General features: G+C 26.7%; 3 protein-coding genes across 8 annotated transcripts; 1 reads left to right on the top strand and 2 right to left on the bottom strand.

The window, feature by feature from the left end:
* Window positions 1-3089: 3089 nt before the first annotated feature.
* Window positions 3090-7231, bottom strand: Snx6 (sorting nexin 6). Of its 3 annotated transcripts, XM_072006058.1 has the most exons (11): window positions 7096-7231; window positions 6918-6968; window positions 6561-6776; window positions 6358-6479; window positions 6139-6275; window positions 5741-6048; window positions 5484-5666; window positions 5313-5330; window positions 4713-4776; window positions 4548-4633; window positions 3090-4474 (listed from the first exon to the last, which is right to left on the bottom strand). In XM_072006058.1, the coding sequence occupies exons 1-11, from the start codon at window positions 7099-7101 to the stop codon at window positions 4424-4426; spliced, it is 1242 nt and encodes a 413-aa protein (XP_071862159.1). In that variant the 5' UTR covers window positions 7102-7231; the 3' UTR covers window positions 3090-4423. The 3 variants fall into 3 exon arrangements, with proteins under 3 accessions (XP_071862159.1, XP_071862158.1, XP_071862160.1); XM_072006057.1 differs by lacking the exon at window positions 7096-7231 and having other exon boundaries at window positions 6918-7089; XM_072006059.1 differs by lacking the exons at window positions 5313-5330; window positions 7096-7231 and having other exon boundaries at window positions 6918-7089.
* Window positions 7232-7266: 35 nt separating this feature from the next.
* LOC139988518 (ER membrane protein complex subunit 2-B) lies at window positions 7267-10300 on the top strand. 3 transcript variants are annotated; one of them, XM_072006067.1, is made up of 8 exons: window positions 7267-7363; window positions 8463-8505; window positions 8613-8726; window positions 8804-8954; window positions 9030-9173; window positions 9261-9417; window positions 9497-9592; window positions 9658-10300. In XM_072006067.1, exons 2-8 carry the CDS (start codon window positions 8472-8474, stop codon window positions 9829-9831), a joined length of 870 nt encoding a protein of 289 aa, XP_071862168.1. In that variant the 5' UTR covers window positions 7267-7363; window positions 8463-8471; the 3' UTR covers window positions 9832-10300. The 3 variants fall into 3 exon arrangements, with proteins under 3 accessions (XP_071862168.1, XP_071862166.1, XP_071862167.1); XM_072006065.1 differs by lacking the exon at window positions 7267-7363 and adding an exon at window positions 7815-7950; XM_072006066.1 differs by lacking the exon at window positions 7267-7363 and adding an exon at window positions 7961-8065.
* On the bottom strand, window positions 10301-12672 carry LOC139988515 (tRNA (guanine(10)-N(2))-methyltransferase TRMT11). 2 transcript variants are annotated; one of them, XM_072006055.1, is made up of 9 exons: window positions 12246-12669; window positions 12109-12174; window positions 11780-12025; window positions 11571-11705; window positions 11236-11499; window positions 11035-11173; window positions 10766-10964; window positions 10555-10681; window positions 10301-10468 (listed from the first exon to the last, which is right to left on the bottom strand). In XM_072006055.1, exons 1-9 carry the CDS (start codon window positions 12327-12329, stop codon window positions 10307-10309), a joined length of 1422 nt encoding a protein of 473 aa, XP_071862156.1. In that variant the 5' UTR covers window positions 12330-12669; the 3' UTR covers window positions 10301-10306. The 2 variants fall into 2 exon arrangements, with proteins under 2 accessions (XP_071862156.1, XP_071862157.1); XM_072006056.1 differs by lacking the exon at window positions 10301-10468 and having other exon boundaries at window positions 10572-10709; window positions 12246-12672.
* Window positions 12673-13000: the final 328 nt, after the last annotated feature.

Raw genomic sequence — 13000 nt, 5'->3', positions numbered from 1 at the left:
CAATATAAAATATCGCCTCTTTAGTGTCTCTGTATTATGCTCTGTCGAATTTTCATAAACCGGAACGATAGAAATCTTGGAGGAGGGAGAAGGGAAAGAGAGACGAAAGAAATAGAATATGAGAAGAAAATGAAAGAAATATAGAAGTATATCTCTGAACCACCGTAGCAATTGTCTTCGTTAAGGTCTCGATGACAATATCTTTTAGTTCCGTAATAAATTACCGAAGTCTACACGTGCGTGTTCGTGCGTGCGTGGTTGCATGCGTGTAATATAAGTCTGATTATTATAAAAGACCAACTACGTCGTCCTAATTATAAAACAAATACAGCTCGTTTGTAGATGGTTCACGATCAAAGAAAGGTTTACGTGTACAAGCGGAACATATACGTATATATAATATATAAATATATATATATAAATATAAATATATAAATATAAATATATAAATATATTATGAAACGTAAGAAGATCATCGAATGTGAGAAGAATAATTAGATAAAAGAAGAAATTGATCATCGATTAATAACTTTATCATCAAAATTTATCTGCATCTCAAGGGTACAACGTACGCATGAGAGATGATACGTATCGAATATATAGGCCAACACCTACTAATTTTCTTATAATTAATTATCGAAAACGAATATATGGCAATAAGCAACTGTGGTAAGCCGTCTCCAAACTATCAGAATCATTCAGAAAGAAGAAATTTTCTCGCGACGACGCTAAAACCATAAGGAAAAGCGTACGGAACGGTTTCATTCAATCGTGTCAAACCAAAGTAAAGCCGATCAATAAACTTATAGGAAAGCGTTTCTCTTTCACGAAGGAGCCGTTCAGTTCATTCGTAAATCAATACGGAAGACGTTGCATGTTTTCCTGGCGGTTTTACTTCCCTTTGACGTTCATCGCCAAACGAAAAATACCAAAGAAAAAGAACGATCCGTCGATATTCAATGACTTTCCTTGTGATCTGGCGAAACACCGAAGACGAGTTCGTTCAAGAGAGATATCAACGAACCTGAATAAAGTTGCAGAATCCTTAGTCGATGTATTCTGTGGCGTTCATTGGCGCAGGAGTTCTTAACTTTCTCTTAAGATCCCGGATCCCTTCAACCAATTCGATTCACGACGATCGCCTCTGTCTTGATTCAAGACACTCGCAGAAAAAGAAAAATGAAAGAGAACGATTCAACGACGACATTGATCGATCTTTAATTGTCCTTTCTAGGTTGTCGGGAATGGATTGATAAAATATAACGGGTAGAGATTCTGTGTTTAAATTGTACCAATATTCCTGCATCCCATTTGGAACCCTATTTCTTCTACCTCAGGGGAACGCCAGGACATTACTGGTTAAGAACACTTGCATCCCATTTGGAACCCTATTTCTTCCACTTCAAGGGAACACCAGGACATTTCTGGTTAAGAACATTTGTATTATCTTTCTGGAGAAAAAAAGGTGAGCTCATGATTTCTTCTTTATCCAAAGACACACTGGTACGATAGTATTTTCTCATTATTCGTGGTACTATTACTTGAGTTCAGTATTCGAAGAAATTAATTAAACTTGCGTTGTAAAGAAATGAAGAGAATACTCGAAGGAAAGTTCAATCGTATAAGGATTTGTATTCGAATAAGTATTTCATATTATATCATGCAATAGTATCCTTTGTTTTTTTTTTTTTTTTTTACTAATGTCTTTACCTCTCTTATTATATTTTTTTTTATTATTGAAATATCATAAAATAAAAAATATCTCACGTTGCAGCACGTGAATGTTCGACAATTTAAAAATAGCAACAATAATTAAGAAAGCTCTTCGTCATAATACTTTTCAACTTTTCGGCGAAAAAACCGTGTAGTACAACGAAAGATGAATAAGTTACTTCCGATGGTAATATTAAATGTCCTTTTTTTACGAGAGAATGAATGAAATACCTTTTTATATTATTTATGTCGAAGTGGCACAATTGTAATAAAATATAAAACATCTTTTTAAACAAATAATAATAGTAGAACAAATCTGTCATCGAAATATTCGAGCAACTTAACGTTTTAGGCAGTATTGAAAGCAAGAAGTATAATTATATCGGCAATATACTACGAATCAAAAGTATTCAGTTAAATTGAACAGCAATGACAAGATGAAAGTTTCTTTCATTAACTCTAACAATATTAACAAAGTGATAAAGAATACAATCTGTCAATAAAATTAAAAAAAAAAAAAGATAGTACATCAAAACACCGCAAATAGAAATCTAATAATGATGTTGGATGGAAAAAGTTAAGATATATGGCTGTTAAAAAATTTTTTAAATTAAAGAAAATCTTAAGAGTACACAAAAAAGATTAAAAAATTGTGATGGAAACAGATATATTGAATAAAAACCGAACATTTCAAAAAGTATTTTTAGATTTATTACAAAATTGAACATTTCAGTATACTTATATATACAGTATACATAATTCTTAATTTTCATACATCACATGATATGAACTAGAAATTTGAGTTTTTAGAATTCCATTAGAAATATGAAATCAAAGGCAGAGCAGTATTAAATCAATAATTTTTAACTATTTTTAAGTTCGACTTTCATTTATTTAGTGACCATCGCTAACAAATAAATTTTTCTGTACCCTTTAAAATTAACGAACATCGTATCATAAAAAAGTAAAAAATCTAATAAAAAGCGTAGATTCATCTATCATTCGTTGATGCAAATCTTTTCAGTAAAATTCAATATTACTATCTCATAAACATTTGATGTATAACAATAAATACATTCTGTAAAATATTTATTAGACATGGATCGTTATCAGTTTTTTTTTTTTTTTTTTTTAATGAAATATAAAAAGTGGATATATTAAAATACGTGATTATTTTAACAAAGTGTTTGCAAAATCTGTCTTATGATGTATGTATGGTAACCCGAGATGAAAATCATTATTGCATGATAAACAAATTTAAAAGTGGTCAATAATCTAATTGTTCTACAAATTTTAGGATATATGATTTATTTTAACACTAAATTAGAATGATATGTAGATCACTATGGCGATACTTCAAATTAATTCTTAAGAACTTAAATAATAAATTCCATTTAATGATTCTCTCAGTAAATGTTTGCAATCGTATATAAGAGCAACGAAAATATTTCAAATCAATAAAAACATAAATCATTGCCTACATATTTGCTTTAGTTTTTTAAAATATTTTTATTTTCTTTCAATTTTTATCTTTGGCAAACTTCAATAATTCTATTATTAAACGCATAATCAAATCACATATGATTATCTAATTTTAAGGTCCCTTTACTCTTATCTCATTACTCATGAATATATTTATATAATTTTATTGAATAAACAAAATATTGTAAATTGATTTAACAGTATGCAACATGTTAATCTACATATGAAAATCTTAAATATTCACTGCATATGCTAATTTATATTCATCTTTTGATTAACTTAAATATCGAAAAATAAGATCACTTAAAATAACATTTGTATTACCGCTAGAAATTTCACTTTATAGCATTTAAATAAATGAACAATCGCTACTTTTTTTTAAGTTCCGAATTTCTTTTCAAACGAGTTGTTAATTATATGCACATGCTTGCATACATAGAATCGTTGTATACAGGAGGTATCATAAAATGTAATAAATTTTGGAAATAAAAGATTCTTTAAATAAAAACATGACTTTTTTTAGTATTTGTATATCTTAATTAATATTCTCAATAATTAATAATAAAACCAAAATATATATAACATCAATATAATTGCAATAAGTTGCATTATAGTGTTTTCTACAGTATTTAGTTTTTCAACATTTTGTATATACATATTCCAGTATTTATTTAATATTTGTTTTATATTAAATATATTTTGAGTTTTATAAAATGTTCAATTGCTTGCAAATATTTTGTTCTAAATACACACGTAGTGCTAAGTTATTTTATTTTCATATCACGAATCTCTTATTTCCTTATGACCACTTCCTTATCATCACTTACTTCCTGTTCCATTAAAATACACTACTATATAGAATAGAAAGAAATTTTATATAGCTTATATTAGATCAATATAAATCTGTAAAAGAACTTAACAAGAACCAATATCTTGATTACATTATTCTGTATGAAACTGAAAAAAACGATATAAGAAAAAATAATTCCTTTTAAAGTTACGATTATAACGTATACATAATTTTTTATAATTTAGAAATATTAAACAACACACAATACAAATTAATGTCATATGGAGCTCTTTTGTTTTTGGATTCTTTGTTTTAGATAATATAAATCTAGGTAACAAAAAATATATATTTTACAATACCATTACATTGCTATTATTTTAAATAGATTATCTTCGTTTATTACGCAGTAATATTCGCAATAAGAATTATAAAATTGGATCACTCTTCTCGTAAAACAGTTAAACATTTTTTGAGCAATTCCGCATGTGCCTATAAACAAAAATAGAAATATTTTTAAAACAATAAGCAACTATATATTAGGACAGAATAAAAGCATTCTTACTTTTGCATGTTTTATTTCAAGTTCAGTTAATTCAATAAGATTCTTTCTAAAAGCAGTTACCCTCCTCGTTTTGAAATCCACTAATTCTATAACGAAAATTATTTAAATCATTTTGATTGTTTATTACATAAAATAAAGCGTCATAATATAAGCGTCATTCTTTACCTTCTTTTCCCTTTTCTGACATTTGCTCAAATTTTTCACAGGCTTCTGTTTGAGCTTGTTCTGCCTAAATCAACAATATCCAAAGATAATTATAAATTCCACAAAAGTACAAAATACTATCAATTTTAAGAACTTTCGTAATTCTTTTCTAACAATTATGCTTGGCAAAAAACACATGCGATATTTCGAATAATTAGATTATTTTAAAATAACGTATATTTTTCACAATTTTATTAATTAATAAAATATGACCTTCCAAAATTAATTTTTTTATTATTTGTTTTATTGTAATATTTCATAATATTTTTACTTTTTATTCGAGACTAGATAATATTAATGCAAGAAAGAAATGTTCATGCAAATTTATTTCATGCATGTTTAATTAAATAATAATCTAAAATATATCCACACTAATTTCAATCTCTTCCTTTTTCTCCAACACATAGTAACTATATTACTTCTGCGAAAATGTTCGTATATATTGTTTATAAAAGTAATACGATTTATAAGGTAAAAAGTATATATCCTTTAAAACAAAAAATGATATTTGGATTATACACTACAACAAGGCGGCAAACATACAAATGGAGAAAAACACACCTCAGCAACCTCCACTGCCTTGATGAGCAAAAAGATGAAATCTTTAGTTAGATATACAATATATACAATATATACACATACATATACATATATATACTATATTTAGTAATTGAAGTAACCCGTTTGTTATAAATACTACAATAATATAAACGTCTCAAGTAATATACTTACAGCATGAACATCTTTGTTCTTGGCACGAGCTTTCTCTAGAGCACGGTTTGCAGATTCGTACGCATGTAAAGCTTTCAATCTCCTAAACAAAAGCCGCTTAGCTGCAGCTGTATCCCTCATGTAGTAACGTAGAGTGTCTGATAATTTTAAATCTTCATCAGATGCTACCCGTCCCTCTACTTTCTATCACATTATAACATTACAAATATAAATAATATGAAGAAATAAATTAAATTAGTTAAATTGAAAAATCTTACCCTCAATTTCTCAAACATCTCTGCTATTTTTGTTAAAAATCTTTCCAATTTACCATTATCAGTTGTAGCTAATTGCAAAAGATTTGTAGAAATTTTAATATATGAATCTGCTACATCTTTATGTTTGGCAGTTTGCCGATCTGCACGAGCTGTTGCTTCTTTTAAATTATGATGATAGGTTTGTAAAAATGACATCTCTTGATCAAAGAAATCGTTTACATCTTTTACTGTTGCAGACAAGTAGTATTCATCTGTAGTAGTGGAAAATGATTTTACCAATCCACCAAACATTTCCATTTTATTTTTTCCTGGAAAAATAAAAGATTTATACCTTTTATTCATATTACAGACAATAAGAAAATGCAGAATCTTCCTTAAGAAATGAATATAAATTTTACCTCTCACACAAAGATCTTGATCATATTCCAAAAACACTCTTAAATTATGATCATTACGAAAAACTGGATGATGTGCTAATCTAGTCAAAAACATTTCATGCATAGCAACAGTTTTCTTAAACGTTGCCAAGTATTCACTGTAAAAATATCAGTATATAAATTTATAGTTTTGGGTCATTATGATTGAAATATATTTTAATATTTGTATATATAACTTACGCCTCCAATTCTTGTTTCATTTTATTAAATTCCTCACGTGTCATGTTACCCTCACCCTCCCCAAGTTTTTGTAACTTTTCACGAGATGCATCAAAATCTGGTCGTGGTGGACAAGGAGGAATCTAAAGATACATATTTTTTCTGTTCATTATTTAAAATTGTAGTTATATATTTAATATAGGCCAAAAAGTAAATAAACATACAATATAACCAGCATATTCTTCATTCTCCTCGAATCGGTCATGTAACCATACAAATTCTTCATGTTGCCTTACAACTAAGTTATCTGGCTTTTGAAATTCTGGTAATGTAGTTGTTGTATGTACAGTGAATTTTACTTTATCCTTTTCACTAAGAGCATCTGAAATATCCACCTGTAATGACTTATCAGAAAGATCTACATTGTCAGTATGAATTGTCTGTAAATAAAAATTGCCAAAATTAGAACAATTAAATTATCAAATATAAACGGTAGTTTCAAGCATGAAAAAACATTAACTTTCTAATCAATGTTATTTAACATAATAAAAAAAGAAATAGCAGAAAACTAACGTAAATACCTTTTTAGGAGGAACATTATTTAAAATGTCAGCAGTATCGCATATACCGTCCTGAAACATTTTTTTAAATTAAGAACTGTGTACTAAATATTTACAATAAAGTAAAGCTTAAACTGCACAGTATTAGGATTCGCTAGGAAAGCAGATCGGTGGATAAATGATAACAGGTTCCACCTACCATCATGGCGTCCAAGCGTCTCTGACACGTTCCCTATTTTATCGTATAGAACTATACGAATTAAACTGATACCGATCTTAATTGCAGAGTTAAAAAATTGATCTTATACATTCGAATGAAATTATTTTCTTCTTATTCATATATATATGCTTTTTAGAATGACCATTAGTAGAAAATTTTCCGCTAATAAAATGGACTTAATCGACACATGAATGTCAAAATGTGGTATTCTTGAAGTACATGTTATCAAATCAGCTGTGAGAAAAAAGTAATGAAATGTAATCAGAATACTTAAAAACTAAATGAAATATAGTTTTGACAGATTTAAAATTATTTTCTTGTCGCATTTATCAAACATGTACATAACATTAATCATTAAATTTCTATTGAAAAACAAATGATTTGTTAATTTGTTGATAATTTTACATTTCATAAAGAATAAACATAATTAATACATTAAACACAGAATTTTGTGTTTTCTTTAATATTATTTGTATTTGTTTAAAAAACAATATTTCCAGTTATTTGCTATATCAATTTAATGTCAATACTTTAATATGATAATATAATAGTAAAAATTAGAAACAATGATGATAATAAAAATGTATGTATTTTTGTAATATGCTGTAAACTATATATTATTTTTCATACTTTTCACTTATTTTATAATTTAAGAAAATGACGTACTTCAAATATCTTACTGAATAATTTTACATATAGCCTTGATTTACTTTTTGATTCCTGATCGACCTGTGTAATATATGTACATGATCGATTTAATTTAAGGCTACGTGTACATTGATTTCAGTCAATACTTTATTATAAACTTGTTTTTATTATTGCAATTACTTCTACGTAAGTTTGAAATACCTATAATACTTTATATTCTGAGATTCTACTGCACAAATTATTACACTGTAATAATAAATTTGTTCCAAGTGTATTGCAATTAATAACTGTTAACATATATGTACATATTTGTTTTAATATCTTTTTTAACTTGTGTTATTATTTCTTTTTGTGTTATTTATATATATTTAACATATATTCTTTGGTATCTAGTCTTTTACTTATTTAGGTTATAATAAATAGGTTATAATAAGCAATGTATTTACAAATTCATAGATATATTTATATATTATAATATTATGTATACTTGTATGAAATTTATAATATTAAGGAATGGTTGTTATCATAAAAACATTCAAAATTATGTAAAGTTGTAATTTTTTAAATATTTGATTAATTAACTTTATATCTTCTTTTATGTTTGTACATAATTATAGTTGTTTCATGTATAGAATATTATTTAATACACTCTATGTACAAATCTATTATATATTATTTATGACATTATTTTTTTTAAGGCTTCAACTATGGCTGATCAGTATGATAAATTATCATGGAAAGGTAAGTTAATAAAGAACATAGTTCAATCATCTATAACTTTTGAACTTTAATTTATTAATATTTCAATGTAATTATTAAACTTCTATATATGTTTTTTATATATGTAGAAGTACGAGACATGTTCAGGACATGGAGAGAAGATAGTGAACGGCGAAGTAAAGATGTAGTTGATCTGTGGGAGTCTAAATTAATGGCAAAAATTGACCAACTTGGCAATGAGAGTAAGATGAAGTAATTTTTTATAAGATATTTTTAAAATGGTGTTGACTCTCTACAATAATTTGTAACTTTTAAATAGAATATCTGGTTTTGGAACAAGTCTGCATAGCCGCATTGGATTGTGATCGTCATTCTTTAGCAGAATATTGCATTAAAATATTGAAAAGAGAATTTCCTAGCAGTTTAAGAGTCCATAAATATCATGCTATGCATCTGGAAGCTTTGGAAATGTAACAATTATTTATGAAACAATGATTATTTGTTGCATATTTCTATACCATATAAAAGAAGTTAAATTTTTGTAGGTATGATGAAGCATTGGAAGTTTTGGATTCTATTATAAAAAGAGATGAAACAATGGCAGCACCAAGAAAAAGACGTATAGCTATATTAAAAGCGAAAGGTCGGATATCAGAAGCTATTAAAGAGCTTACAGAATATTTAAAAAAGTTAGTGTTTAGTTGAAATTTTTTTGATGTTTTAAGTTTTTAACGTATTGTATTAATCATAGATTTTATATCCTTCATCTATTACAGATTTATGAGTGATCAAGAGGCATGGCAAGAATTATGTGATCTATATTTACAAGAACAAGAATATTCCAAGGCTGCATTTTGTATGGAAGAACTTATATTGCATAATCCACATAGTCATTTAATTTATCAGAGATATGCAGAAATAAAGTATTCTCAGGTAATAAATATTTTTTATGTAACAATACCTGAGGCCTCAGAACTTTCACTGAAATAATAAATATTTTACTTATTATTAGGGTGGATTTGAAAACATGGAATTAGCAAAAGCATACTTTTGTCAAGCTGCAAGATTAAATCCAAATAATATCAGAGCTTTGTATGGTTTACTGTTGGTAAGAATCAAAATTAGAAAAAAGACATGTAGTGTTAAACTTTTACTATAAGCTTAAATTTCTAGGCAACCAATAATATTGCCACATCACCTAAATGTCCCTCTTCTAAAAAGAAAGATGCAATAAAATTAAGTGAATGGGCAACTAATCAAATTGAAAAGCAATATGAATCAAAAGTATCAGATGAAAATATTAAAACACTTGAAGGATTATTAGGTCAATTGCAACTGGAAGTTTAAGTATACAAATTTATATGTATGTATGTTACTGTAATATATGTAAATGTACTGATCATTCCTTACAATTTACACGCATATATAATTTATTATTTAATACAAATCTTTTGACATAAATAGCTTTTTAGTATGTCAAGTAAATTTGCGAATGTATATTAAGATATTTACTATCCAAAATACAGTAAAGTATTATTTACCTTATTCAAATAATTTTTAAGATCATTTAGTAAAAAGATTATAGAACTAAATGAAGACAGTTCCTTATTCTTTTCATAATTTCTATAAAATGTTAGAAAATGACATTTTATTGATGGTTCAGAATTTTTCTTGTTATGAATATTATACTTTCCCGCACATGTTCTGCTTTATTCTTTAAAATGCATATATGGCCATAAAAAGTAACAATTTAACAAAATTTATATTCTCAAACACGAATTTGAAGGAAAATAAATGTTTGTTACACGTAAAATAATTACAGTCATCTTTTTGGATTTTCTTTATTATTCTGTTCCCAAAGTTCTCTTTTCTTTGCTTTTTCTACAGCTTTCTTCATTCGTTTTTCCCTTCTACTTTCATTTCGTAATGCAAAATATTGTTCGCGGAAGTCGATTAAATTGGTAGAAATTATTTCATCTGATTCCTGAAAGAAAAAATTGAGAATTTTGATCAAATTACATTTAACATTTTTTTAACTAATAGTTGTATAATATATATTTTAAAACATACCTTTGGATCTTTTACCTTTTTATAAGTCAATAACCTCCGACTAGTATAATTACTAAGTACTTGTTCTGAATTAGCTATTAATTCCAAACATGGATGTGTTGGTAACTGATTCTCTGAATATTGATCTCTAGAAAAGTAGTATTTTATACTTCATTCTATAAAAATAAATATTGTAATATCGATAAACAACTTTTTATAACCTGCGACTTACCTAAATAAAGGAAACCAACATACTAATCTACCATTTAATTTAAGATGTTGAGCTGCAAAAGTTAATAAATCCTTGTATATTTGAGGTAAATCATAACCAATTTTAGATGGTATATGAGATGAAGCTTGATGTTCTTCTATCACTGGATTTAATTTAGTTGTACCTATCCTTTCTGTTGCTTCTCTGATACCATAAGGGGCTATAATTAATAAAGAGATGAAGGCTGTTACAGTACGACTAATAAGTTAATGAAAAGAGCTGATACTTACGGTCTGTTATTATAGCATCTATACACATGTCAGAACGCCATAAAGGATAAGAAAAGTCTGATACAACTACATCAATATAGTATGATCTTTTTCCATATTGACTCATATTTGTAGCAATATTTTCATCTTTTTCCCTAATCTGGCCATTATTTTAATAATAATTTAATAACATCATTCAGTGTAAGCAAATAAATTCTTTACCTTTTGTGATATCCTACTAGGCCTTGTACGTCCATGCAGCATTAAAAAATCTATATCTGTTCCCAATGTATATCCTCCAAAATGAGAAGCAGCAACTAATAAAGATCCAGTACCAACAAATGGATCAAGCACAATGTCTCCCTTTTGAACTTGAGCTTGGTTAGCCATTATTAATGACAGTTGAGGATCCATAGACGTATTACCAATAAATTTTCTGGTTTTCAGTGATAACTTTCGAATTAAATCCCTTTGTCCACTTGTAATCTAAAATTTCATTATAAAATGTAACATATATATAATAGATTGATGTAACAGTATAATATAATTATGCATACCCATCTACCAAAAAATAATTCATATGGTTCTTTAGGGATATTATTAGGATCTAATCCATAAAATTCTATATAACACAATGTTGTGTCTGGATTATTTAGTCTTACTGGTCCTTGCAATGGTAAATAACTGAAAGACTTTATTACAAAGTTAAATTAATATCAAAATTTTACATAATTTCAGTTTAAAAATTTATAAGTTATGTACTTACTTCAATTTTATTTACTTTTTCACCTTGAGAAAAATGTTTACAAAATGTTTCAACTATTACTTTAAAAGATTTGTGTGGACCAGCATATTTATTAATTTCTGAAATTGGATAAGTTTTTAACTTGTTATGCAAATTTTCAACTTGCTTACTATTAGCCCACAACTCTAAACAAAATCGCACACAGACTGCTCTGCTTGCAATTTTATGTGCCAGAGTTTCTGAAGGTAAATTAACTATCCAATAAGGCTATAAAAAAATCATTTATTGCATAGACAAATGTTTTAAATATTATATTATATTATATTAACAAAATAAATGTATTTTCTTACATGTGTATTTAATTCAGGATGAGTATAAATATTTACACCAAACATGCCAAGAATAGATTGCATTTCCTAAAAAGATGAAATGTAAAAATTTTATAGAACAAACAGGTAAAAATTAAGTTAAATAACAAATTACTTACAGCTGTACGAAAATCAATATGTTCTTGGGCAAACCAAAACAGATATTTTTTCCACTGGTTATTCATTGTTATTGCTTTATACATATTTATCCATATTCAATTCAAATTACCCTATTTGAATTATAGTATTAATTATATTAAAAGTATAGCACATATACTTTAATACTGAAATACAGCTTTAAAATAATTTTGCATAAACTAATGCAATTCAAAAATTTAAGTTGAAGTAAACCATTTGTGTTTATAATACAGACTTTTTACTTTACTACATCATTTAGATTTTTCAACTAAAAAATTAAGTTTCTAACTTTAATATAAATTATTACATATTGATTAAATTGTAATTATATGTAACTATAAGCATTATTTAGCATCAAGTAATATAAGATCTATGATCTAGACATTAACCAACGTGATCAACACAAAAAGATATTGCACACATTATACGCGCATGCTTAATCGAAACCATAGATAAATAAAATATAGTGAGTCGATTATTATTGAATATTATGGCGGTATAATATCATTATTATTATTTTTCACTATACAAAACAGTGAAAAAGCTCTCTTATTAAAGAGTAAAGTTGCTCAATTTTACGATATATTAATCTTCTATAATATATTAATAGCATTAAATATAATACCATACGAGGAAATATTTAAATCATAATATGTGGTAATAGAGAAGTATTAATTACAATTATTTTGATGATATGATTTACTAATAATTGTTTAATAATCAAAAAGTGTCATGA

Source organism: Bombus fervidus, chromosome 6 (assembly GCF_041682495.2).
Source record: "Bombus fervidus isolate BK054 chromosome 6, iyBomFerv1, whole genome shotgun sequence".
NCBI classification, from domain to species: Eukaryota; Metazoa; Arthropoda; class Insecta; order Hymenoptera; family Apidae; genus Bombus; species Bombus fervidus.
This window is presented reverse-complemented; position numbering and strand designations above follow the sequence as displayed.